We start from the raw sequence: 27,507 nt of genomic DNA on the forward strand, positions 1-27,507 counted from the left end.
AAAACTGTGACTATCTTCCGCCTGCTCTCTCTGCAGGAAAAATTACTGCTGCATGGTTTTTTCAAATATAAGACACCCAGTCTGAACAATGAAAACAATGAAAGGGAACTACAAATGCTTCAGGCTTGGTGGGCTAGTCACCTCAGTCACTGTTGAGTTCAATCATTCATCTTAAAACAGTTAGCAGATAACTACATCTAAATCTGTAAGATTATGAATTTTACCAACAATAGAAAATAAGTCATAGAAAAAAAAACAACTCACAAGTCACTTACCTGTTGTTTGATCCATCCAGCTTCCCGTACAACCTTGCTCCTGACATACACGTCACTTTACAGACTGGAAATATTTCAATCTTCTGATTTTCTGCAATTGGGAAAGAAAAAAAACCCTCACAGGTCCATGTGGTTTTTAGTTGATAATTCTTCATATTAAAACGGTTTTATTAATTTATTCTCTATTAAAATAAAATCAGGAGAAAATCAGAACACAGCGAAAGCAGCAAAAATAAACAATAGATTATGGAATGTACTTAACTAAAGAAAATAAAGCTCCAGCTGGTCCAACATGGCGGCTTTATTTCAACCACAGTCAAATAAAGCACCGCTTTTATATATATTCATATATATATAAAGATATTTATATATATATTTATATAGTTTTCATATACACCTTCAGGCAATGACTAGAGAGGATTCTTTACAGAATCAAGTTTCTCGAGGTTCTCTTAATTTACAGGTAAACTTAGTTTCTGGATAATTAAACCACAGAAAAAGTCAAGGCAACTTTCTTTTGCCTTGTTCATAAAGTACAAAACTGGCACAGAGGACAACGATTTTTATACACAGTAAAAATGCAATAAAATTAAATTACATACAGAGGAGACAAAAGTTCTGTAAACCTTTCCCCGTTACAGCAAATAAAATCAATTTTCAAAACAAATTCAAATCAGTATAAAACACACGAAAACAAAACAAAAACTATTTTTTGCCCTTTGAAAAAAATGTGCTATAGCTTTGTACGACTTTTTTCTGATTTTCTTCTTTATCAGTCAAACGAGGGGGGTCGGCTGTGCACGGAGTCAGAGTTTATAGAGCCAAAACGACACAGCGGGAGCCACTGAAGCTGGGAAAACCGACCGACTTAACATCAGCAGAAGGCAACAAACAGCAGCACGAAAAACAGCAGAAGAAGAAGAAACTGGAAAACAGGAAATTATTTTTTCCTTGGTGCAGAATTCAGATTTCTGAAAAGGAGAAAATAAACAAGAAGGAAAATAAAAGTTTTAAAAGGATCTCATGGCGGCTTTGAGTTGATGATGTCATGAAGATGGCGGGCCTTTTACAGACATGTTGGTAACTATGGTGATGGTGGCTTCCACTGTCCTGTACAGCATGTCCAGCATGTCAGGTGGGGGGCTGGTGCTGGGAAACACCTGTGAGGAGGGGGCGTGGTTACTGCAGCTCTCTGGCTCCTCCCCCCCCAGACCAAGGGCTGATGGGAAAACAGCGTCCTCTGAAAGGGGCGGGGCAGAGCTGCCATTCTTAGATCCTGCCTCCTTGTCTTCCTTCACCTCGTCTGATGCAGCAGACATTACCTCCCCCCTCCTCCCGTCCTGCTGCTCCAACTCCTCCTCCTCACCTGATGCAGCATGTCGCTGCAGGTCAGGCTCCTCCCCCTGTGCAAACTCCTCCCCTGCCTCCTGCAGCAGGGAGGAGGAGGAGGAGGAAGAGGAAGAAGAGGCCTCCATCTTTTCCTCTTTAGGGGAGGACTCCAGGTTCCCAGAGGAGGTGGGGGCTGGGTCAGGAGTGGGTGGGTCCTGCTCAGTGCCTGGGTCGATCAGAGAGGACGAGTCTCGTGTCTCTGTGTCAGAGGTGCTAGCGGGCGTCAGTGCCTCCTGGTGGTCAGGCTTGGGGTCACTACAGGGTGGGAGAGCCGAGGAGGTGGAGGCCATGCAAAGTGGCGCAGCTGCATCACCAGCTCTGTCGTCATCACTGCTCACCCTCCGTCGCTTCACAGGGGTCGCTCCTTCATCCTCAGCTGACACACACAGAAACACACACACAGGTTAATAACCCTCATCTAACATCAAAGGGTCAGAGCCTAAAATATGTAAATGTGGGTGTAAAGAGTTTAAAGATTGAAAAACCTCCTTAACATTAAAATGATGTATAAAATGATATTTAAAGATAATACGATTGAGAAGTTTGGATTTCTTTGAGCTGGTCTAAAGGCCTATAAAGGGAAACAAACTAGAATGCAATATCACACAGATTCAGATTACATTTAGAGTTAGAATCTTTATTGGCCAGATATGTATGCAAACACAAGGATATGTAACTAAGGTTAACGTTTTCTCTGTATGCATGAGCATTAAACATTTAATAATAATAGTCTACATAAGACAATAGTTCAGTGATGAGGAGTGTAAACAACGCTGAAGTAAACATGATAATAAATGCCCCACAGAGATTTTGGCCAGCCAGTATTAATGCTAACAGATGCTCCGCTGTTACTTAAAGGTGCACTATGGAGTAGAGAAATGTACAGTTTCTGTGGTATATGTTCATAAACTGTCCTCAGAGGACAATTTGGTCTCTGGTGGGCCCGCAACAGTGAAAGCATAGCTCCAAACAGTGTTCCAGGGACCTGTTTTTTTCCTTTGAAAAATAAAGTTTGTGTATTAAGTTCAGAAACTATAGCATAGAATTGTTTCACTTCTCCAACTTTAAAATTGCACTACCAAATCCACGTAGTGCACCTTTGATTTCTGAGTTTAGCTTCTTTTTAAGCCCATAATTAACACATGAACAAATGTTATATAAATTGTGAATTCTAGTGGAGAAAGAGATATTGCTAAAGGAGGGGTTTCTCCAGTTTGAAACTTTGGTTTAATCACTTTGACTTTCCTTCAACATCAGTTGAAACTGAAACTGGTTAACGCTGCCTTTACCTTCACAAAGAAAGACAGATTATTGGTGAATTGGATTGCAACAAACTCTGATATCTGACTAGTTGAACAGTTTTGTTGTAGGAGGACAAAGTGGAGAAAGGGACGTAATCAAACTTCATTCACCAGACGTATGACACTCTGTGTTTGTATCTCAGTGTTGGGTAGGAACGGTACCACAAATAGCAACCTTAGTAGTTTCACTACATCTCAGGAGCAGTGGTAGTGTCGCTGTTTTCTGAGTTTTCAAAAGCTTAGCTGTTTCATTTATCAAGTAGTGTGGTGGCCTAGAATCAAGCTACATTTTGCCACAATGAATTGAAGCACAGTGGAGTGTCAGGGTTTGAAATCAAACATATCAGTCAAAGCCTTCATCCGATACACAGACGTGTATTACCGAAGTTAAATTCCTTGTGTGTGTAAGCATACCTGGCCAATAATTCTGATTCTGGTATTTGTAGCGGACTATTTCCCTCCGTATCAAAGAGACATCACTGAGACATTCTTGATGCCCATGACCTCCCTGCTACTGGTGAACGTGCACACAGGCAAGCAAGAGATCACCCACTGGGGAACACATCCAGGTGATTCCTGAATAAGCCAACATAACTAACCCCTATTCAAATCATACCCAGTGCATTCTGCTTTTTGTGTTCATTGACTACACTTTAAGGAAGCCACATCGCCTCTATCCATCTGTTATGGAGAGATAGTTTGTGCATTATCATTTATACAAAAAACATTGCTTTGACATTCACAAAAACATTCAGCATAAATGAATGTTTGTCAAACGCACAAACTAAACATTCAAAAACAGCATGGACTTTGGCCAAAACTGCTTAAATATACTTCTACAATTACAACGACTACAATCAATTACAACAATACGAATAAAATCACAATAAATAAATGATTGCAAAATAAATTAAAAATAGTTATGATATAGTGAGCTACTTTTTCCACCTGTTTCTCTAGCGTCGTTTTGGATGTTTTACATTTTACAAGTAGCTTGCCCATCACTGTTGTATCTATACGTTGTGATTGTTTTTTTTGTTTTACCTTTGCTTTTGTGGTCCTTGGCCTCGAGCTCTAGAGCACTGCGCTGCTGTACACATACACGACAACGACCAAGCAGCTCCTGCAGGGCGGGGCAGAGGGCGGAGTCAACGGCCTGAGGAGGCTGAACAGAGAGGAGGAGCACCAAAGCCCTCAGGTCCTGAGAAAGAGAGCGACAGAGAGATACTTTAAGTCTGATTCTGATGAGAAGAAGACATGCTGTGTAGACTGTGTGTGGGTATGTGATGTATGTGTATGTTCATACAGCGTTGAGCAGTCCGCTGGTCTTGCTCAGCTCCACTCTATGAGCGGCCAATTCAGGCTGCAGACTGCTCTGTTCACTCAGCAGGTTTGTCACCAGAACACCAATCAGGTTAGAGCAGCTGGGGCCAGACAGCAACTGCACCTACACACACACACAAACAAATATAAAAAAAACAAATCATTACAATCTAAATAAATCTTGCACAGATATAAACTCTTTTCTATGGCATCAAGTATCAAATGGTATCAGGATCGGGATTTAAACATGGACCAGTATCCTCTGTATATGGCGTCTGCTGTAACAACTGATCTAAACCATCGCCCAGCCATGAGATTTTTTTAAAGATTCTAAAAGTCACAACCAAAGTTCACAGAAAGAGACTTCAGAATGGAACATTTTCAACATGCGCTTTTAGTTCATGACAAAGAAATGCAGAAGGCTTTTTTTCACTAGTTGTCACAATACCAAAAATAAAAAAATTGAATTTCCAGTGATTCAATTTAAAATCAAACATATATTAATACCTATTACACAGGGGGGGGAAGAAAAAAGTTATTTGTTTATAAAGTACAGAGGATGGGGTGAGACCCTCAAACTCATCCTCGCCTACAACAGTGAAAACTTCACACTGTGAGGGATGTGTGAAAGGGGACCTCTGGAAGATTTAAGGGGCAGGCTGTTTTTGAAATGTTCAGGAGTAACTAGCCTAGCTACCTCAAGCTCAAAGGCAAGCCTCACAGGCAAATCTGCATCTCCATAGACCTCAGCAAACCAGAGCTCAAACCAGAACCTTCTTTTTTCAAGTGTGAACTAAATCTGAAGAAAAACCATTTTCTTCGCAGGTTTGTTGTTTCTACCTTGTGCAGGAAACAGGTGAGAAAGGAGTAGGCCAAGTTGTTGTTGAGAAACGTCCTCTCATCCATCAGGATGCACTTGATGTACTCGCTGAAGGCCGGGTCCTCACACAGAAGCTTCACACACGTTTTAGCCAGAACTGACTGAAGAACAGCAACAACAAAAAGGATTACTTATACACAGAGCGGTTGTCTATATGAAGTTTCAGTTCACTTTAACTGTAGAGTGTTTTATTTGTGCGTCTGCTGATCTGTTGTTACCGACATGTGAATGTTTATGTCTGAATGCTGTTTGTTTCCTATGTTTTTTTATTTCTGCTTGTATATGGAAAGATAAGAGTGAGCTGTACCTGTGACTGACAGAGCTCAGTCCACAGTTTGGGGAAGAGTGCGAGGTGAAGAGGGAGTCCTTCATACGCTATCAACACACCTGAAGAAGAGAGAGAGAGTAAATATGCAACAATCCTTTTAATATATGGCGACAGGTTTTGACACACAGAGACGACACTTACTAAGTTTGACAAGTGTGTCTGTGAATTTCTCGCAGTTGATGGCGACGCGACACAGCAGGTGGATGAACTGGTGGTAAGAAAGAAAGTAATCCAGCAGCATCCGGTCGTACACTTCGTCTTTACCCTGAGAAAGACCGAAGGAGGGAGGGAGGGGGGGGGGGGGGGGGGGAAGAGAGAGAGAGAGAGAGAGAGAGAGAGAGAGAGAGAGAGAGAGAGAGAGAGAGAGAGAGAGAGAGAGAGAGGACACATTTTACTACTAATGTCAGACTGAAGTGAAGAATTTAATAAAAAACACTTGTTAGTTTAATATCTGTTTTAATGGAGGGAAGGGAGGTATGACAGGTGTGTGTGTCAGGTCATGTGATAGTTATGACAGGTGTGTGTGTCAGGTCATGTGATAGTTATGACAGGTGTGTGTGTCAGGTCATGTGATAGTTATAACAGGTGTGTGTGTCAGGTCATGTGATAGTTATGACAGGTGTGTGTGTCAGGTCATGTGATAGTTATGACAGGTGTGTGTGTCAGGTCATGTGATAGTTATGACAGGTGTGTGTGTCAGGTCATGTGATAGTTATGACAGGTGTGTGTGTCAGGTCATGTGATAGTTATGACAGGTGTGTGTGTCAGGTCATGTGATAGTTATGACAGGTGTGTGTGTCAGGTCACGTGATAGTTATGACAGGTGTGTGTGTCAGGTCATGTGATAGTTATGACAGGTGTGTGTGTCAGGTCATGTGATAGTTATGACAGGTGTGTGTGTCAGGTCATGTGATAGTTTTGACAGGTGTGTGTGTGTCAGGTCATGTGATAGTTATGACAGGTGTGTGTGTCAGGTCATGTGATAGTTTTGACAGGTGTGTGTGTCAGGTCATGTGATAGTTATGACAGGTGTGTGTGTCAGGTCATGTGATAGTTATGACAGGTGTGTGTGTCAGGTCATGTGATAGTTTTGACAGGTGTGTGTCAGGTCATGTGATAGTTATGACAGGTGTGTGTGTCAGGTCATGTGATAGTTATGACAGGTGTGTGTGTCAGGTCATGTGATAGTTATGACAGGTGTGTGTGTCAGGTCATGTGATAGTTTTGACAGGTGTGTGTGTCAGGTCATGTGATAGTTATGACAGGTGTGTGTGTCAGGTCATGTGATAGTTTTGACAGGTGTGTGTCAGGTCATGTGATAGTTATGACAGGTGTGTGTGTCAGGTCATGTGATAGTTATGACAGGTGTGTGTGTCAGGTCATGTGATAGTTATGACAGGTGTGTGTGTCAGGTCATGTGATAGTTATGACAGGTGTGTGTGTCAGGTCATGTGATAGTTATAACAGGTGTGTGTGTCAGGTCATGTGATAGTTATGACAGGTGTGTGTGTCAGGTCATGTGATAGTTATGACAGGTGTGTGTGTCAGGTCATGTGATAGTTATGACAGGTGTGTGTGTCAGGTCATGTGATAGTTATGACAGGTGTGTGTGTCAGGTCATGTGATAGTTATGACAGGTGTGTGTGTCAGGTCATGTGATAGTTATGACAGGTGTGTGTGTCAGGTCACGTGATAGTTATGACAGGTGTGTGTGTCAGGTCATGTGATAGTTATGACAGGTGTGTGTGTCAGGTCATGTGATAGTTATGACAGGTGTGTGTGTCAGGTCATGTGATAGTTTTGACAGGTGTGTGTGTGTCAGGTCATGTGATAGTTATGACAGGTGTGTGTGTCAGGTCATGTGATAGTTTTGACAGGTGTGTGTGTCAGGTCATGTGATAGTTATGACAGGTGTGTGTGTCAGGTCATGTGATAGTTATGACAGGTGTGTGTGTCAGGTCATGTGATAGTTTTGACAGGTGTGTGTCAGGTCATGTGATAGTTATGACAGGTGTGTGTGTCAGGTCATGTGATAGTTATGACAGGTGTGTGTGTCAGGTCATGTGATAGTTATGACAGGTGTGTGTGTCAGGTCATGTGATAGTTTTGACAGGTGTGTGTGTCAGGTCATGTGATAGTTATGACAGGTGTGTGTGTCAGGTCATGTGATAGTTTAGACAGGTGTGTGTCAGGTCATGTGATAGTTATGACAGGTGTGTGTGTCAGGTCATGTGATAGTTATGACAGGTGTGTGTGTCAGGTCATGTGATAGTTATGACAGGTGTGTGTGTCAGGTCATGTGATAGTTATGACAGGTGTGTGTGTCAGGTCATGTGATAGTTATGACAGGTGTGTGTGTCAGGTCATGTGATAGTTATGACAGGTGTGTGTGTCAGGTCATGTGATAGTTATGACAGGTGATAGTTATGACAGGTGTGTGTGTCAGGTCATGTGATAGTTATGACAGGTGTGTGTCAGGTCATGTGATAGTTATGACAGGTGATAGTTATGACAGGTGTGTGTGTCAGGTCATGTGATAGTTATGACAGGTGTGTGTCAGGTCATGTGATAGTTATGACAGGTGTGTGTCAGGTCATGTGATAGTTATGACAGGTGTGTGTCAGGTCATGTGATAGTTATGACAGGTGATAGTTATAACAGGTGTGTGTCAGGTCATGTGATAGTTATGACAGGTGTGTGTCAGGTCATGTGATAGTTATGACAGGTGATAGTTATGACAGGTGTGTGTCAGGTCATGTGATAGGTATAACAGGTGTGTGTCAGGTCATGTGATAGTTATGACAGGTATGTGTGTCAGGTCATGTGATAGTTATGACAGGTGTGTGTGTCAGGTCATGTGATAGTTATGACAGGTGTGTGTCAGGTCATGTGATAGGTATAACAGGTGTGTGTCAGGTCATGTGATAGTTATGACAGGTGTGTGTGTCAGGTCATGTGATAGTTATGACAGGTGTGTGTCAGGTCATGTGATAGGTATAACAGGTGTGTGTCAGGTCATGTGATAGTTATGACAGGTGTGTGTGTCAGGTCATGTGATAGTTATGACAGGTGTGTGTCAGGTCATGTGATAGGTATAACAGGTGTGTGTCAGGTCATGTGATAGTTATGACAGGTGTCTGTGTCAGGTCATGTGATAGTTATGGCAGGTGTGTGTCAGGTCATGTGATAGTTATGACAGGTGTGTGTGTCAGGTCATGTGATAGTTATGACAGGTGTGTGTCAGGTCATGTGATAGTTATGACAGGTGTGTGTGTCAGGTCATGTGATAGTTATGACAGGTGTGTGTCAGGTCTGGTGATGCTTGTATTTCAGGTGTACATACCTTGCAGCTCTCCACCATGGAGGGCAGAAGACACATGTTGAGCTCCGGTCTCGGGGGTCTGATGTTGTTCTTCGCTCCCATCAGTTTGATGTTTTCTCTGCAAGGCAGGTAAGGACCGAACGACACTGAGGACACAAAGTCACACTCAGTCAAACTCACAGAATACAAGGTTTTCATTCAGAAAATGCATTTTTAGAAACTATAAATCTGTGAGCTTTGAATCTTTCCTCAGCTAATTTCAGACTGACCACCTCAAAGCGTTTCAAGGTCACAAACTCCCCGTGTAGATGATACTGAGGTTGTTTTGAAAGAGAGATCAGTCAGTGTATGAATTCAATAACATCCCTATACCTGATGTTTATTCACATGGTTTACTTTTCATAAACACATCATTTAAGCAAACTTTATCAATACGTGTTACATTTGAATTGAACATTTTAATTTATATTGTAATTCAAACACTGTTGTTCTGCTTATGTTGCATTTCAGTGATGTAGCGCTTACTGCACAGATGCCTAAATATACAAAATGTTGTTATTGCTAGTTGTGTTGAGAACGACAAAGACATGAGAAGGAACACAAAGAGAAGAAGATGTTCATGTCAGTGACAAATAAAGGGGATTAAGTAAAGAGAGGGGAGGCAGCTGTGTGTAATCATTAGGCATACAGTATAACACAGGGACTCACTGGGGATGTTGCTGTGGTGGTAGGTGCAGTGGTTGTGCTGCAGGAAGGGGACCAGAGTGTGCAGGAAGTCATGTGGACTCAGCAGAACCAGTTCCTTTAGTACGTCTGTAGGAACCAGAACAAAGAAGACAAAACATCAGAGCAGACGTCGAAGAAGTATTCAGACCCCAAAATGTAAGCTTTAAAAAAAAAAAGTGACTTTTTACTAAGTTTGTCAGTCAAATCACGATAAAGAACGTCAAGTTTTCAAAGTAGAAACACATCTGTGTCTGTTACACCATTATGTATTCACTTATTAGACTGTCATTGAATGCATATTAAAATGCATGCATATGAAAGCGGGATTTAAATGAGTCGACTGAGGTGTGGGACATTTGAACTTTTAACAAAGGATTGCAACAAATGATCATTTTAACTTTGACTTATCGTTTTTATTTCAACATATTCAATTTTAAGGGTCTGGTTTTCTAAAAATAATACAAATAGTGAGAAGTGTTGTCACAATGACCCAGAGCCCAAAGCCACACATTTAAAATGCTGTTTGGTAAAGGACTGGAGTGAATTAACTTTCATCATTTTAAAAAGTGTGTGTATTACCCAGGCAGGCGTTGCGGAGCTCTGGTGGGCTGTAGGAGTTGAGGAGTGTGAGCAGCTTATGGGCAAAGTCGATCCTCTCCTGCCACTGGATCAGAGCCTGCTTCACATCTGGACCACAAATAGAGACACACATGTGGACAAAGCTCTAACAATGCCCTGCTAGGTTAATGGTTATTAGATTCTGTGTCAGGGCTCTGACCTTTGCGCTGCAGGTACGGTCTGGTAGCTTTCAGGACAGAAAGGAAAATAGAGAGCAGCTCCACCAGGTCACCGGTGACGTGACACGCTGTGGCCTCGTGGTACATCATGTGCAGAGTGTTGAAGGACTTCAGAGGACACACGGACAAAAAAGGTTGCATTTATTTACCGAAACAGAAACTGTTATCTCTTTCAAAACCTTGTGGAAAGCAAGCAAAAACTGAAGACATGGACAATGGCTGAAGGGACCATTTCCATTTTCCATAAAAAGAGGGATATAAATTACACAAGAAACAAGTTTGAAATTCTATTTCAAATCTTCCTTAATGTCTCATGACATTATGAAAACATTTCACGACATTATATGAAGCTCTTAAATGTGAGATTCTGATTTTGAACCTACTTCAGTCATGAGGATGAGTCCTCTGTTGAAGACCACCAGAAGTCGGTCCTCGTCGTTCTCAAGCAGAACCCTGAAGGCACTGGGAGAAACAACAACACCAGGTGTTAGGTTCCAAGGGATACAAGATCCTGATTGAAAATAAAGTACTCATATCCAATCCCTACAAGACACACTTTGTAAAAATGAGAACTAATATTTCCTAATTCACATAGAAACCAGGAGAATCATGAGAGCATACTCAGCAGTTTAAAAGTGGATGTGTGTGTGTGTGTCCTGACCTGATAAGCGTAGTCCAACAGGAGCGTCCGTCCAGGCAGCGCAGGTAGCAGCTGATGGTGGTTTTCTTGAACTGTTTGACGTCCTCCAGCTCTTCTTCTCTCATGTCAGCTCGCTGCGCCACAAACAACTGCATCAAGTTGAACAGTTCCTCCACCGCCTGCAGACACACAAACACACATCCGTTTTATTAAAGACATCTGTAAAATATCAGAAGCTTGTCCAGATTTGTTTTCTAAGATGAAGATAGACATCTGTAGTGTGTTCAGTTTGAGGTTTGCCTTCTAACAGTGTGAGGCAAAGCTGAGTATTTGATTCATTAGAATGAGAGCCAGTGCTTAACGAGTGCAAAGGTTCTAATGTTCTCAGGAGCATCATTGTGTCAATACTTGATGTGACGTTGTTTGACATGTATTGTGATGTATTTTGTTCTTTTTCATATTACTCTTGTCTGTTTTGTTTTCTAGTGTCTTGTAAGTCAGTGTGGGCTGGGCTCTCTTTTGAAAAACATGACCTACTAATAAACTATTACATCACAAACACATCTCTCAGCCTGTATGCTCACCCCGGGGTACTGGCTAGCATGCGGCGTCAGGTTCTTGAAGGCCCACTGGATGTTCTGGTGCGAGGCGAGCTGTCGGGTGAAGGCGGGCGACTGCTCGCAGCACATGCGCAGGATGCCGTAGTATGCGGGCAGCATGCCACGGTTGAACAGCACCACCTCCTGGTCGTCGTGGTCAGCCAGGATGTAGTTGAAGGCGATGTTCTTGGTCACCACGGGGTTCTGCACCACTAGGCGGACGTTCTCTGGACAGTCCACACACATGTTGTACCAGAAGGACAGCAAAGCCTGCTTGTTGTGGTTGGTGGCGATGGCAGGCTCTGACAGTTTAGGCTGAAGAGAGATCGAGAGGAGAACACTGTCAACATTAAGAGCTGCAAATAACAAAAACAATGCTTCTTCAATTATTCTGAGATTGGGATTTATTCATTGATTACACTTGCAGTGGATGCTCTGCACTTTTGGAATTCAGCGTTTGGTAGGAAAAAACAGTCCTTGAAGGAATAATGATAACTATTTAAACCTTTAAGCCAACATGTCGGTTTTTTAATCCCTCAGGGAATCAGCTGCTGAGGCTCATGTCGTACAAAAAAACACTTTACTTCTGTATCAAACATCCAGCGTTCACTTCAAAATTACCTGACGGAATTTCTTTGTACCTAAAGAACCTGTACCTCAGAACAGGTATATTATATAATAACAATAATAAGATATTTAAACTTTATTAAATACTCTCTAAATATTGATTCAGTTTGCGCTCTTGGTACCTGGAAGAGGTTCCAGAGGTCCATAAAGTACCCGGAGAACATGAGTTTCTCGGTCTTGGAGATGAGGCAGTACGTCATGAAGCTGAAGTACTGAACCAGCTTGGTGGTGCCGTGAACGCTGGCGTCCACGTAGAGCTTGGCGCGTCCCAGCAGCCCCAGCAGCAGGTTGTAGACCTGGTGGAGGACCACGGTGGTGTCGGGGGACAGTGGCAGCTCTCGGGTCGGCAGGTGGAGGGAGCGTGTGGAGCGAAACATCTGACGGAAAGAGTTGCTGGGGATGAGGGAGACGAGGAGGTACGCCGCCGCTTCAAACAGAAAGAGACAGAGGATGTTAGCAACAGGGCGAAGACTGTTGTGTACATGTCACGACTCTTTCTGCTTTTCTAATCAACTTAGTGTAAACATTTTTTCATTGTTTTGCTGGTCAGATTATTTTAATCTTCAGTTATTGCCCAGTTTATCTTTTGAGTCATGATAAATATTATTCTTTATTGTTTAAAGATCCCAATTCTCTTTATTTTATTTATATTCAGAAAATAGGTAACAATGGGAACACATGATTTTCCTTATCACCTTTTAATGCACCATATAAAATACACACAGTCTTATCTGCACACTTGCCTTCACATAGTGTTGTTTATATTATGAACCAGCCCATATTTATATTCATCTAAGTGATTAACTCTTGAGTAGGTGAGTGTCACAGCTGCATGTTAATTAGTCAAAACTTCAAAGCTCTTACATGTGCGAACACGGGGGTAGTTGTGGGCCAGCAGGAAGCGCTCCACCCAGTTCTCCATGTTCTGCAGGACCCAGCTGTGAGCCAGTTTGTTCCTGGGAGTCTGAACAGCCAGCCAGTCCAGACACTGAGACGGGTTGTACTCGATCACCTGACAGGAAGGAACACAAAAGTAAATAAAGACACACAAGACAGGAAAAACTTCCAAGGCTCGCATGACTCAGAGCTGATTGTTTATGACAGTGTGAACAGCACGAGTCACATGGGATCTGATCTTTTCAAATCAGATTCAAGCCACTTTCATATGCATCAGGAGTCCGATACAGACCCCATTGAAGAAGTCATGTGAACAGTCGCACAAAAACTCTTCATCTGAGATGTCATTGAGCATTGTATGAGCATTGTAAAAGTTTGCAACTTGCAAGGACACATTTTTTTTAGGCTTTTTATGTTGAGGATGTTGCATGAAAATTTAGATTATTTTATTTTTGAGCGCATTTAATTATTATTTGGACCAGACCTGTGTCATAAAAGCAGCATGATTTAACTTGAAGGCTCAAAGAAATTCTTCAAAAAAATAATAAATCCAAATTTTCTTAATTTAATGTGAGTCATTAGAGCTATTTCCTGAGAAAAACACATCTAAAATAATTAAGATATTCTTAGTCATCCTTCAGAACCTTATTCTGAAAAGATCATCCAGAAATCACTGGTTCAAAAGAAAATTGCATACCTCTAGGATAACCTTAACTATTTTACCTAGCTGTTACAAACGGACAGCACATTGAATTTCTGTGGCAGTATTTTACCTCCCAGATCCTCTGGAGGATGTAGGAGGCGAAGGAGGGCATCCCTGGTGGTCCACCTGCAAACTCCATCAGCATTGTCAGCAGTTTGAAGAAAGGATTAGCAGCCTGATGGAGAGAGAAGGACAAATAAAACCTGTTGATTAGAGTTTATTCTTTTCAAACTTGTGTTTTATCTTTATGTTGATCTCTAAAAAACTGTCATCACAATAAGAAGAATAAGTTTTAAACTCAATAAAAAATAAAGTCACACAATCAAAGAAGAGACATGCCAAATAAGAAAAGATTAAATATGAATTCATCAGCTGCTTTTGTTGTTTGTTTTTGCTGCTTACCTCAGGAGTTAGTTTTGCGATGGAAGTGAAGAGCATCGACACAATCTGTAACACAGAGAAAATGTGAAAATGGATTTTCACTGCTTGCTGCAAAAATAATGTAATTTATGCCTTTGTGTTAAACCTACATGCTCAGCCAGGCGGTTGTTATAGCGACAGAGGCTGAAGATGAGGTTGCATGTCTGCCTGATGTTGATGCCGTCTCTGATGTGCTGGAAGAGGAAGGGGAAGCCTTTCCCTCCAGTTAGCGCCGCCATGTCGCTCTGAGACAGAGTTAGATGTCTGGAGAGGAACATAAAGATTAACCCTGATCCTTCAAACTTATCAAATACAATGAAATAAATACTCATTGAACCGGTGTACTGCAATCATACCTCTCAGAGCGAGATTGCTCCACCAGCAGAGCAATAAGGGCGATCATCTTCTCAAGAGCTGCAGGACGATACTTCTCCTCCGCCAGAGACAAGATGTCCTCCTCCTCATCCTCCTCCTCTCCTTCCTCCTCTGACAGAACCTCCACCTGGGGCTGAGGAAGGACAGTCATCATTTTAACAATCATCTTACCTTCATGTTATCTATAAGTAAGTGTCACTTACTACAAGAGGGCTACAAGCTCAAATATCAGATTTAAAAAACAAGAAATTATTCCACAACATCTCACAATCATTAGTTTTGTTTGTTCATTTTAGTCATAAAAATGAAAAAAAAAAAGACTTACATTCTCAGGACCTTTGGTCCCCATGTAGAAATGCACCATGATGGAAATAGCTTGTAGTGATAATAAGAACTGACTCTGCAGACACAAAACAGAATAAACAATCACTGATTTAATAAAAATCCAGAAAGAGAAATGTAATCCATCATTAAACTCAATTGTCAAACAGTTTTTTATTTGAAATGTTTTGTGCCACTTCAAAAAGGCTTTTTGAGATTTAAAATGGTTCAGAAGAGCAGTGATAGTGTAGTGGATGAGAGGAAAATATTATTCAGATCACAAAAACCAGATTAGATAAATGATTTCAGACCGACCTCCTCCTCTCCCATCTTGGCGAACTCGTAGAGGAAGGCGAAGTACTCAGTCAGGTGTTTGCTGTGAGGTTTGACTCCGTGCTCCATGATGGACAGGAGGGTCTTTACAAAGCGAGTGACGCAGGATCGGCTGCCGATGTCCTCCACCGGGCTGTCCATGTCATCAGAGCTGAAACATGGGAAGGAAAATAATACTTCACTGCAAACTGCTCATGACACTCTGGATTTATGCTGAGGCCTTTTACTCTGAATCTGATCCAGTCCAACACATTTTAACCACTTATTCAACCTCAAATGCATTTGTTAATCTGCCTGAAGTGTGTGTGTCTGTGTGTGTGTTTGATGTGGAGCCATAAATCTTTCTCAGAGTTCACAGCGACAGAGACACTGAGCGACACACAGCTCCTGTTTGGATCTCTGTTGCCATCGAATATCAGACACAACACTGAGGGTTTGCGCTGCACATCACTAATGGCACGGTTAAAGGAGTAAGCCATTTATTATAGAGTTAAATGGGTCATGGTACGTACTCAATGTCAGAGAAGTATAAAAAAATTCAAACAAAATATTATTTAAAATGTCATCTTAAGGTTTGGATTTCATTAGAAACAGAAGACCAATAAAAACACAAACATGCAGAGCAACAAACATCTGACATCTGAAATGTAATTACTAAGTTGTTTTTTGTTTTTCTAGGTCTATGAGCAATAACAAAGTTAACATTAAACATGGTTTAACATACCCGTCCTCCATGCCGGGCTGCAGGTAGAGGTGAGCATGAACTGGACGAAGCCTCTGGATGACATGAATACACAACCTCTGGAACATCTGCAAAACAAAGACAGGACTGAGTGTGTGTTGGTTTTTACACAACATGAAACAATTTAAAGAAGGAACTTTAAACACCTTAATTCAGGTTCTAAAACAAACTTTTTGTTCTGCACTGTCTTAAGTGATTAACCTCAAGACTTTGGTACAATGTCATTTTAAACCTGTCACTAAATGCATTTACTTAAGAACTGAATTTATAGAGGCAATAACATTTTGAGCATACTGTACTTATCTCATGTATTTCTATGTTTCATACTTGATTCACTACATTTCCAAGGAATGTATTTGACTTTTTGTTGTCAATGGATTAAATGGCAGCTTTGGTGGGTTCAGGGCTCAGTTTTAAAAATAAGTGAAGTCTTTTAAAAATACATTTAAGGTTAAAACAGGGATGAAAGTAAGGAAAGAGGAAAGCAAAGAGTTGAAACAGAAAAAAATGGGAACATAAATTAAAATGCACTAATTTTAAAATCACAGAATGATAAATCACTCACTTGTCGGACTATCTGATTTGGGCACTTTATGAGGATCTGCATCGGCCACCAGTTGTCATCAGCCATCCGATCCAAAAACCACTGAAACCGAGCAAATATGTAAAACTGAGATTATTTCACTGCAGTCCATTCTAACGAACACAACAAACACTTAAAACCCTCGTGTAAAATAAGTGTGAGAGCTTTGATCCAACCTCGCAGGCCGCCTGGCTGTTATTGAATTGTTTGGTGAGAAGTTCAATCCATTGCAGCATGGTGGGCTGGAGGAGACAGACACACATCAGTCAGTGTTTACACTAATTCAAACTTAAAGAAGTTACAAATATGAAATGTTCTGCAATAAGGTCAGTGAGTTTACCTTCTCCTTTGAATGAATGAAAGTCTCGAGTACGAATGATGTGCTGAGCTGCAAACAAAATAAACAAAGTAACAGTTAAAATGTACCGGTACATTTTATTCAGTCCCTGACAACCTCCCTTTATCTCTAATTCTAAGAAACCTGGCTTATTACCATAGCCATGTTTATTTCTCAGATTCAAATGTGAAAGTTAAGTGTGAAGTTAACCTGACATTGAGGTTTAAAAGTGGTTCACATGTCTCACCTTGGCTGTCATGAGGGAGACAGCTTTAGGGTCTGGTAGTGTGCTGGGGATGCTGCTGCAGAGCTGCCACATGAAACTTCAAAACAGGAATAAAAAATATGTAAAAAAAAGTGGACGAATGAATATCGATTATAAAAACAAATGATGAGTCAATCTCTAGAAATGTCCAAGGCACTGTTTTTCAAAGTAGGGGACCCATGCCCCATGGGGTTTGCCAGGGTGCACACAGAAACTTGGGGGGGGGAAGATGGATAAAATGGAACTAAATAAAAATCAACTCAACATTATTTGTGACAATAACATTTATAGAAATCTTTTTAGATGTTTCTAACCACTTCATAACAACATCTGTGTTCTTTCTCTATGCCAATCTTTCATCCCACTCTAGCCTCTAGGGGGTGTCCTGCCAGAGGACAAAGCTATAAGGGGGTCCATAGCATGACGTTTAGGAACCCCTGGTATAATTGACAGATTTGATACTTACCCAAAATAAGTGTGTTCAAATATATTCTTATCCTGGAGGAACTGCATGTTGTCGTGCCAAATCCACTGAAAGAGTCAGACGTAAAAGTTTAAGAGTTAAAAGTAAATGAAATATGTTTTTTCTTATTTTATTTAAACAAGTAGACCCCTTGTACCTCCAGTAGATCAGGAGAGACGTCAAAATTAAAATCCTTCCCGTTCTCCTCCTCCAGCTCCACCCTCTTATAGAAGAGCATGTAGGCACTGTGTGTCTGCAAGGACAGTCATATACTTTATTAACCTTCTGAAAAACAAAGGTAGTGATGAAATATAGAATGAAATTAAACTAATCATCCTCACCTTCTCAAAAGAGAAATCCATAAACTTGTCTGTAACAGAGTCGTAGGTTTTGGTCTACAAGAGAAACTGATGTCAGTAAAGTCAAAGTGAAAATGAATTCTTTTTGGTTTTTTGTTAAGACTGCAGCTCATACCGTCATTTCTCCACCAAAGCATTCAGAGGCCAGCTGTGCTGAGTCAAAGGGCTTCACCTCTGCGTCATTGAACAGGTACCTGCAAGAAATGTTCTTCTTTTTAATGTATGTTTAAAGAAAGGACACCGACAGGGATAAATGTCTTCTGTAAAAGAGCAACCAAGACTTTCACAGGCATGAACGAGCACTTTTAGTTAGCAACTCAGATGGGCAAAATCCCCACTGATTGGTTGGATAAGAATTACTTTTTAAAACATTATTTCCTCTCCAACATGCTTCTGTCCTCACCACTTATTGTTCTTGTAGGCGTGAGGGTTGACGATGTCTCTGATGAAGCTGTAGTAATGGCCGCCGTCTGCTGTGCCTGTGTGAACTGTGACACCGATCAGATCGTACTCGTAGCTCTCCGTGTCTTTAGCCTCACCGTCTTCCCGAAAACCTGCAGCAAAGAAACGCATTCAAATTAACTGCTGGTTTTCCCTCCAGCTAAAAAAAAAACCCTGAGTACTATTTGGTTCCCTAATAATTCTTCATTAGTGTGTGTGGTGATGTGTGGACGAACCCTCTTTGCGCTCCCCTTTGCCCATGAGGAAGTCCTCAGTGTACGGCGTCATGTCAAGGCGTAGGGGGAAGGAGAAGTGGGTATTGACCTTCTCCTTCATCATGGTCACCATGTTGAAGGTATATCTCATGGTATTAAAGCTCAGGATCCGGGGCAGCTTTTTGAAACACGCTCTGTGGGAAAAGAGAGACAAAGAGTTAGACAGAGGGAGATTAAAGGATACTTCACACAGGATTCAAAATAACCACTGAAGAAGTTGTCTTTTTTTTGTTACTTGCTACTTCATAGATAGGAATGACTCTTCAAATATTCAGACCTTTTCTCTGCACGGACTTTCTTGCCACACTGGGAGCAGGTGTACATGTTGTCGCCTTCCAGAGTGTCCTTTATCGTCACCTCATCCAGAGATTCCTGAATCAAGACAGAAAGAGATGGAAATATGTTTTTGTGCTTGATAAGAATTAAAGGGCTTTACTAAATAAATAAATGAATAAAAACCTCCACGGTAGGTATATATTATTATTATTATATATATCTGTATATATGATGTGTTAGGATAAATACTACTGCTATATTTATGTGTTTATTTTAATAAAGTGTATGAAGTGTAATTTATGAGAAAACCAGCTGTAATTTCGGCTTCATGACTAAGGAATTTTCCAGCTGCTCCTGGAGAAAAATCTCTATGAAGCTCAAGCTAATCTATGTGTTTATCACAAACACTCAAAAAGAACACATTTATAGAAGATTTGTTTGCACTGGACAGGAAGGGTTAAAAAATGCCCTCTGTATATTTAAGCTGTCAGACAAATGTAATGGAGAAAAGTTTAATCTTTGTTTGACAATTTGACACCTTATATAAAGTATAAATGACCCTAAATGTGTACTCTGATAACAGCATTAGTCACATTCCACCCCTGGCTGAGTAAGTGTTTTGTTTACTCACATAGATGTTCTTCATGTCTGCCACCTGACACCTGACGGTGTAGAACTCTTCTGCAGTCTGACTGACGTGGTCACAGTCCTGCAGGAGAACAGTATCAGGTGTCACTCAAACAGTTACACCTACAGTCCTAATTAAATGTTTCAGCCATGTACACCAATGACAAAGTCTGAAAAATACATGAAAGTTTAATATTCTTTCTTAAAATATAAATAAATTGCTTGAAACTCACCAGAGAGACAACATTGTTGGTGATGACGCCTCCAAACAGAGTCTTCACTGTGTTTTTCTGTTCAATCAAATTCTGATTAATTCATTTGTTTTGTGCACATTTAGATTCAAACTACATTTTGTTTATTCATAAATCATGCTGTTAAATATGCAACTCCATCATTTCTACCTAAAAGATATTCACTCTCTGGTCTTTATATTGGTCAAATATGTTGAATTCAGACATTTAAGAAATAAAACCAATTCAAATAACCCATAATAGATATGTAAGTTCTATGATGTCTTTCTTCTTTCTTATTGTTCTGACTTTTGTAAAGGCGTGTGCTCACCAGCTCCTGGGACATCTCTTCTATCTTGGTGATGAGGTCAGTGAAGAACTCGGTCATGTCTTTCTGCTCCCCGGTGTTCAGAGGCTGTTTGTCCATGGTGTAGGTTTTACAGAAGGGCCGGGGGTTGTACGCTTTCCTCTCGCTCTCCTGAAAACACAGAGAGAATCAACACTGAGGCTAGTGTCTCATCATTATGGGTGTGTGTGTGTGTGTGTGTGTGATTCAAGGCTTTTTATTGGGTCTGATTTTGTGCTTTTCATACCTTTTTTAATATAAATATGATTGAATTAACCGTACAAACTCAAATTTTTAAAGTAAAAAAAATACAAAATGAAGTTGTAGTTTTGACTTCCAGAATATTTTTGTAGCTCTCATTTCCTTCCTTCTGCACTTTGTTGAATAAAAACCAAAGAAAAAATAAAGGCCGACTTTAAACATAGTTGTAGGATTTGAATGGAAGAACTCACCATGAGATATGTGAACATCTTCTGCAGCTCCAGAAGAGTGGTTTTGTGTTTGATATCCTCAGCATACTGTAACATTCACAGACACACAAAGAATGAGAATAAACACTCTGTTTTGAATTTGAAGATAAGTTACATCTGTACGTCTCGTGTCTATTTCTCAGGCTCTGACCTTGGCAGTGAAGACGGCCTGGCGGGCCTCTGGGATCATGTAGAGCTGCTGGATGGTGGAGGCCAGGTAACAGGTGGCTCCCAGGTTAGTCAGACCAACGAAGCGACACTCGGCCCGGACGTCATCGTGAGGCCAGTAGTCCCATTTGTACGGGGCGTGAGAGGCTGGAGGAAAAATATCAGAAGGAACTTTTAACTTTCAGTGTTTTGATGTGTCTTTTTTTCCGGCTTTTTTCTGTCTTTACTTTAGAGACAGGACAGTGAATAGAGTCAGAAACAGGGGAGAGAGAGAGAGTGGGGAACGACATGCTGGAAAGGGGCCACATGTCAGATTTGAACCAGGCCGTCCGCTCTCCAGGACTTAAACCTCTGTGTATGGGGCGCTTGTCAACATCTCAGCTATCGGCCCCAGTGTTTTGATGTATCTAATACACCTGGTAGAATGTTTACCTTGTTGTATTTGAATTTAATAAAATCGACATTTCTGGCTTCAATTCATCCTTAGTTGAATATGAAGAAAGTTGATATTAGCAACCACTGAAACTCTTTGGATATGTAGTTAAAGGAGTACAATTAGAAGATAGATTATTAATAAAAAATAAAATATATATACAGTATTAAAATTAAAGGATTTTTGTATCTCTTTCATTTCCTCTTTTCTTTTGTTTAAATATAAATAAATATATACATATATACCATGACCATGCACACACACCAACCACTAAGCCACTGTCGCTTTGCTTATATGACTCTATAACACACACTCATCAATTTTTATCTCCTTATAGATTAAGGATATAGACATGTATTGGACAGGCTGTCCCAGTGTGTCCTGCATTAATCCCACCAGAGTGACAATGCTCTAAAGAAACACACTGGATTTATTATTGCAAAGCTCAAATTGAGTCAGATCATTGTCCCTGAGGACTTCTGACACAGAGTGTAGCTTGCAAAAGAGTTATATACAATGAAACCTCACAGAAAATCAAACCCCATTTGTTGTAGTTTCAGTTTTCCAACATTGAACCAAAACACCTCGAAGCCTTTAATATGGTTTTGTGCCACCTAATCAATTAATACAGGTTCACATTCACCTTCAGAAAAATCCTCGTGATTTTAATCATTACCAGTCAAATCATGAATCATTTGGAGACAGTTTTTCCTCACTTTATCCTCTATAATCTTCAGGGGTTTTGGACACTGTTCTGTTATGATAAATGGTCAAATGGTTGAAATACTGCAACATTATCAACATTCTTTCCCAAACTTGTTCAATCTGAAAAGGAATCTGGGATGCATCCAATGTGGTAAGAATGTGGTGAGGTAATTATTTTAAAGTACAAAAGATAAGTATGTGGAAAAGCTCACCCTGCATGTGCTGTGACATGACCCAGTTGTGGAGCAGACGGTAGTTCTCCACAGAGCCCTTCACCGTCTCCACCAGCAGGTCGTAAGCGGCGGCCCGGGCAGCGTGTGACTTGCATTTGGGCTGAGCGCGGTCAGCCAGGCTGGGCAGGAGGAAGAGGAGGTTGTGGACATCCCGCAGGAACTCCTGACCCTCACGGGAGAACTTAAAAGGGGGCTTGTGTTTGAGGACACTGGTGGCAAGACGCAGGAGGCCAGTCAACCCGTCGTCCTCGATCATCCCGTCCTGCTGGTCCAGAATCTCACGGCTGCAGAAAGAGGAAACCCCGGGGTTTCAACTATTATTTAATTTCATAAAGGGTCGATCACAAAGCTTCAGAAAAGTTTCTAACAGGTCTTAAGACAAGAAAAAATAACAGTAGATCAGCTTTCCTCCGTTTGGTAGTGGAGTGGTCTCTTATCTCTTACCTTTCCACCTTAACCTCTCCCACACACATGTGCCTGTAACCACTTCAGAGACCACTCCACTACCAAAAGAAGGTAAGCTGGTCTACTGTTGTTTTTTCTGCGATTTGTCCCTACTACAGCGCACCTTTTATTACTCAACATTAACCGACACACAGTGAGCCCGCCAGCTTCCTTTTATAGTTTTAGGTGTTACGACCATTTAAATGAAATCACATGGACCCTTGGTAAAAATCTTTCGATTCAACACATTAACTTAGAGTCAACAAGGTTTGAAACAGGAATTCTAATTAAAGTAACAGAACACACAGTATGTCTGAACACAACCCTCTCCCATCAGGATTCCAGTTTGCCAAAACTCACACTCGTCATAAACAATATGGTTTTTATTTAAAGTATAAATGAAAAACACATAAAAAGTTATAGGGAAAGGGTAAATGTTTTAACCACATGAAGACATGCAATTTAATCTGTGGTAGAGATTCCAATAAAACAGTTTAATGAGTGGAATAGAAAGGCAGGAAACCTGGTCAGACTCGAAACACTTCAGTTATTCAAAGAGAAAGGGAGATTGTCTCTTCCTTGCTTGGAGGATTACTATAATGCAGAACAATTAAAATACTTAGTCTGCTGGTGAACAGATGATTACACTGCAAGGAAGGACCTGGAATGAGACTAGTTCTAAATCCATCTTTAATCCGTATTAGGAGACAAAACCGTCTAGACCACACACTCAGATAAGTAACTGAACAATGGTTCCTCTACAGATTTGGGTCAAAAGAATGTTAAAAGCTAAAATTAGGGGAAAATACACAGTGTTTCTTACAAATGTGGTAAATTGGGGGGAAAATGGATTCAAGACATGTTGTTCTTTCACTGAAGATTTTTTAAGTCCTCTGTAACTGCGTGGCTGTTTTCTTTGTAAAAGATAAAACACACTCTTCCTATCTTCTTACTAAAGAACGGGGGATTAAAAACTGACCTCCTGATGCAGTCGGCGAGGTGTCGAGCGAGAGCGTCCAGGTCCAGCAGGGTGGTCTGTATCGAGCCGGCCAGCGACAGAGAGGGAGAGACCTTCTGTGAGTTCAAACAGACCAATACTAGCAACAGCTCAATAAAACATCACAGCAGCACTAACAACAGGTCAATAAAACATCACAGCAGCACTAACAACAGGTCAATAAAGAAACTGAAGATCAATGTGATAATCAATGCTGTGGTCTGAAGTTCTCACCTGGCTGGCGTCTTTGACGTGGATGTTGTCAATGAGTTTACAGAGCAGCCAGAAATACTCCTTACAGCCCGTCCTTAACAGAGGCTCCTCTTCATAATCCTCCACCTGAAAAAACAAGTTACTGTTACTAAACTCTGCACACATTATGCATTCAGTAGTATCCATGTAAAGTGAAGTAAATAATTTGCATCGGTCACAGACTCAAATTGTTATTATGAAAAGGTGAAGACAATAAAAAAAGGACACCGCAGATACAGATCTTCATATTAAGGTTAAATATTTTTTGAACCAAAAACAGCCCTTACATTACTCTTATCAAAGCCACCGGTCTCCACTGAAAAATACTGAATTTTACCTAGCAGTATATGGGAGATATACTGCTACCTCAGTGGGTTACTTTTTTTCCTAGTATGATTTAAATCTTGGTTTAATCAACAGTGGAATTACTTAATAGGAAAGTCTCTAGTTCTGTTAAATGTTACATCAGAAAGTAGAGGCCTTCAACACATTTGTTGACCTCATCAGTAGACACAGTTTTTAGTGTAAACATAACTTTTTTAGAACATCCTCTGTGCTCAAAGCTTGTTCCAGTCTCTCCTGCATTTCTCCAATCAAAGGGGAAATGCTGTTTAGAGACAAACTGGTTTATTATGGCAAAGCTCAAATTGAGTCAGATCATCATCCGTGAGGACTTCTGACACAGAGTGTAGCTTGCAGATGACTTTCATTTGTGTGTGTTTGTGTGTTCGATGGGGCTCATTTTAGTGTGTGAGTGGTAGGAGACCCACCCTCAGCGGTTTGAGGGCCTGAGCATCTGGCAGGAACTTGAGGAGTGTGGATGCAGCAAGCAGCAGGAAGGATCTGTTGATGGACTCTCCGCCCTCCAAACCCGACAGAGAGAGTTTGTAGAGGCCGTTACACGCCTCGTGTCTCACCGCCGGCTGGAAATAAACAAAATGTCAAAAAAAATCTGATAAGAAACTGACAAACAAAAACTTTAATTTATCTTCTACAAATGAGTTATCTTATTAATACCACAGTTCTGAAGTCTTGATTTGCTTTTTAATTTGTTTTCAATACCACAGGGGAAAACATCAAGGTCAACTTTATGTTCTGTATGAATCTGACACTAGCTAATAGTTAGCTTAGCTCAAGAACAGAGGGGATATTCTGGCTCCCATGTGTAATAAAAAACAACAATCGGCACCTCTGAAGCTCGTGAACAAAAAAATGTCATCATGTTCGTTCGGCAAGATATAACTATAACTAGGGGTGGGAGGGGGGAAAAAAGGATCTTATTTGAGAGAGCAGGTTGAATTTGGTACTCGTAGTACATCCTGGGAATTGTCTGGACCGGCTCACCTCGGGCACCAGCAGGGTGAGTTTCTTCAGCCAGTCATGAAGGTGGTCACTGTCAGCCAGACTGGACTTCACAGCGGAGGAGCAGTGAGCCCAGCTCACCAGCAACCACATGGAGTAATGAGTCACTACGGGAAAAAAACATCACATTAACATCACTGCTGAACATCAGGTGTGTTTTTTTTCATTAATCAGGCATGATTGTTTTTGTGCTGAGTCATCATTAATCATCATATAATGAAGCCAAACTATTTCTGTTAATTCTCACCTTCATGGCGAGACCTGTGGTCTGACTGAGCCTTGAGGACTCTGTTTAACGACAAGAAACATGCTCAAGTTAAATGTGTAAAGCAAAAATTTTATATAACGTCAATATAGTAACAAAGTCAAACAGCTGTGGCAACTAATCTTTTCAAAATATGGATTACAGTTTTTAGCAATGTTCAGGTACAAGATGTGAATCAGAGAGGGAGATATAGTGTGTTTTCAAATGTCATTAGTTGAAATTAATCAATACCAACTTCTTCACAGTTTTCTTGAAAGTGTCATGAAAGCACTTTGTTATCTATCACTAAGTAGTTGGAATTTATAACACTGAAAGAGCATTACGTTAGTGGATTTTTAGAGGAATAGCCTTGAATTGAAAAGGTAAGTTATACCAGATTTTTTAATAAATAAATTCCACAATTTTTTTAAATACTTTTTTTATATTTTATGTCACCTGTGTGCAAGGTTGTCGTAGGTGTAGGCCACGTTGATCAGACGTTGGATGAGGTTGGTTCCTTGTACTAGGCTGAGGAACACCTGCAAAGCGACACACAGATCAGCACATAATCAAACCAGCAGAGTGACGAAAAAAACACCTGCTGCCTTCACAGCGTCTACCTCAGTGAGTCGGGGGATGTGCAGGCCTTTCCCATGCTCCACGGTGGACTTTCGGGATTTCCCCGGCCATGCCCTCTTCCTTTGGCTGTCAGCGAGGCCGGACCAAGAAAAGATGTCGTGGTAGGCGAGGTCAAGGTCTGCAGGATCCACCGCGAACTGACAGATTAACTTCAGCAGGCAGGCCAGGCAGTCGAGCAGCCACTGCAGAGGAGACAGAGAAAAACATGAACTAATGACACAAGACTTTAAAACCTGCATCTTGATTAAAAAATAGACAAAAAAAACCCTCCTTTGAATAATAATCCATTTCTAAATAAAGTCTTTATTACATTTTTCTTTCCCCTTTTAGGAAAACTTTCCCTTTAAAGTTGCACTCAGAAAGAATCTAATTGGTCGTACCACAGTCCAGGACTCCTGATCTTTGGGCTCCAGGATGCCAGAGTTAAAAATCTCCAGGAGCAGCTGCAGACCTCCAGAAGAAACAAACTGGAGGGGAGAGATAGAGAGCACAACATTAGTTGTAAATTACCATTTTAAAATCTATATTATTTATATAAATCTTAATCTTAAAGTGGAAGGCGGAGTAGTTTTTCTGTCACAGACGGTCTGATGTTTCAGTGTTGTACCTTGCAGCTCCAGGTGTTTTTGCTGTTTTCTATCTGATCCTCACTGGAGTCATCGGAGTCTGGATACAGATCACTGTAACTACCCTGTAACACAAACACAGATTTACAGTGTGAAAAGAGAACCAAGTTTATCCATAAAATGTCCATGCATTGTGGTTAGGTGCATGTTTGAATCTCTGGCTTGACTATAATCATATAACAGACATTTATAATCAACCAACATTGAATATAATTGAAGATCAGTATGTCAGTTTAAATATGCTTATATGAGCTGTTGTTGTGCACACAACCTGGTGTGTTTTTAGAAGTCTTATTTGTACAGCCAATTATACCTATTTTTTTTTGGTTGAGTTCAAAGTTACAAAATGAAAATTAGAACATTCTGTATTTATTTCCCATAGTATAGAAAACTCCAAAACAAAGGAGGAAAACATTCAAATGGACATTGTATGTCAACAGAGCTTTAATAGATTGTGTTTTCTCACAGTGGACTCCCGATGGATGCGTCGGTTTGGTTTGCCCAGTGCCTCGATGATCTCCAGAGCGTACAGCAGCTTGTGTGGACTTTTAATCCTCAGCAGCTCCTTCCAGCATAGACCCTCCCCATTCTGCAGACGCACAGGAGTACACACACATATTCGTTATGTGGCTATATATATTAACCGTCTTTAGATGAGGTATTTGATCTCTGTGTTTCATTTATCTGTACTCTTTGTCTGAAAAATTTAAACTCTAACTATGAACTTTTTCTCA

The 27,507-nt window shown here is 40.8% G+C and overlaps 1 protein-coding gene across 3 annotated transcripts in view; it reads right to left on the reverse strand.

The window, feature by feature from the left end:
- Positions 1–405: 405 nt before the first annotated feature.
- The window catches only part of usp34 (ubiquitin specific peptidase 34), a 64,050-nt gene continuing 36,948 nt past the window's right edge, over positions 406–27,507 (reverse strand). For 2 of the 3 annotated variants that reach the window (XM_061049031.1, XM_061049023.1), the window contains exons 30-78: positions 27,240–27,362; positions 26,755–26,838; positions 26,528–26,614; positions 26,129–26,329; positions 25,965–26,047; positions 25,512–25,552; positions 25,247–25,371; positions 24,673–24,825; positions 23,885–23,989; positions 23,633–23,727; positions 22,189–22,493; positions 20,822–20,985; positions 20,653–20,718; positions 20,186–20,332; positions 19,858–19,914; positions 19,629–19,706; positions 18,999–19,093; positions 18,683–18,855; positions 18,409–18,559; positions 18,121–18,199; positions 17,988–18,041; positions 17,804–17,899; positions 17,650–17,714; positions 17,166–17,241; positions 16,922–16,969; positions 16,758–16,823; positions 16,564–16,644; positions 15,981–16,066; positions 15,239–15,407; positions 14,928–15,002; positions 14,584–14,735; positions 14,338–14,491; positions 14,210–14,254; positions 13,878–13,982; positions 13,072–13,219; positions 12,330–12,634; positions 11,566–11,895; positions 11,003–11,160; positions 10,725–10,803; positions 10,323–10,449; positions 10,124–10,231; positions 9,527–9,631; positions 8,840–8,964; positions 5,638–5,761; positions 5,476–5,555; positions 5,129–5,269; positions 4,272–4,412; positions 4,010–4,166; positions 406–2,040 (exon numbers count right to left, since the gene is read on the reverse strand). In XM_061049031.1, coding sequence (XP_060905014.1) covers positions 1,322–2,040; positions 4,010–4,166; positions 4,272–4,412; positions 5,129–5,269; positions 5,476–5,555; positions 5,638–5,761; positions 8,840–8,964; positions 9,527–9,631; positions 10,124–10,231; positions 10,323–10,449; positions 10,725–10,803; positions 11,003–11,160; positions 11,566–11,895; positions 12,330–12,634; positions 13,072–13,219; positions 13,878–13,982; positions 14,210–14,254; positions 14,338–14,491; positions 14,584–14,735; positions 14,928–15,002; positions 15,239–15,407; positions 15,981–16,066; positions 16,564–16,644; positions 16,758–16,823; positions 16,922–16,969; positions 17,166–17,241; positions 17,650–17,714; positions 17,804–17,899; positions 17,988–18,041; positions 18,121–18,199; positions 18,409–18,559; positions 18,683–18,855; positions 18,999–19,093; positions 19,629–19,706; positions 19,858–19,914; positions 20,186–20,332; positions 20,653–20,718; positions 20,822–20,985; positions 22,189–22,493; positions 23,633–23,727; positions 23,885–23,989; positions 24,673–24,825; positions 25,247–25,371; positions 25,512–25,552; positions 25,965–26,047; positions 26,129–26,329; positions 26,528–26,614; positions 26,755–26,838; positions 27,240–27,362 — 6,531 coding nt within the window. In that variant the 3' untranslated portion in view covers positions 406–1,321. The remainder of the gene's footprint in view (positions 2,041–4,009; positions 4,167–4,271; positions 4,413–5,128; positions 5,270–5,475; positions 5,556–5,637; positions 5,762–8,839; positions 8,965–9,526; positions 9,632–10,123; positions 10,232–10,322; positions 10,450–10,724; positions 10,804–11,002; positions 11,161–11,565; positions 11,896–12,329; positions 12,635–13,071; positions 13,220–13,877; positions 13,983–14,209; positions 14,255–14,337; positions 14,492–14,583; positions 14,736–14,927; positions 15,003–15,238; positions 15,408–15,980; positions 16,067–16,563; positions 16,645–16,757; positions 16,824–16,921; positions 16,970–17,165; positions 17,242–17,649; positions 17,715–17,803; positions 17,900–17,987; positions 18,042–18,120; positions 18,200–18,408; positions 18,560–18,682; positions 18,856–18,998; positions 19,094–19,628; positions 19,707–19,857; positions 19,915–20,185; positions 20,333–20,652; positions 20,719–20,821; positions 20,986–22,188; positions 22,494–23,632; positions 23,728–23,884; positions 23,990–24,672; positions 24,826–25,246; positions 25,372–25,511; positions 25,553–25,964; positions 26,048–26,128; positions 26,330–26,527; positions 26,615–26,754; positions 26,839–27,239; positions 27,363–27,507) is intronic. The other variant, XM_061049040.1, reaches the window with a different exon arrangement.

This window comes from Labrus mixtus, chromosome 2 (genome assembly GCF_963584025.1).
Source record: "Labrus mixtus chromosome 2, fLabMix1.1, whole genome shotgun sequence".
Taxonomy (NCBI): Eukaryota; Metazoa; Chordata; class Actinopteri; order Labriformes; family Labridae; genus Labrus; species Labrus mixtus.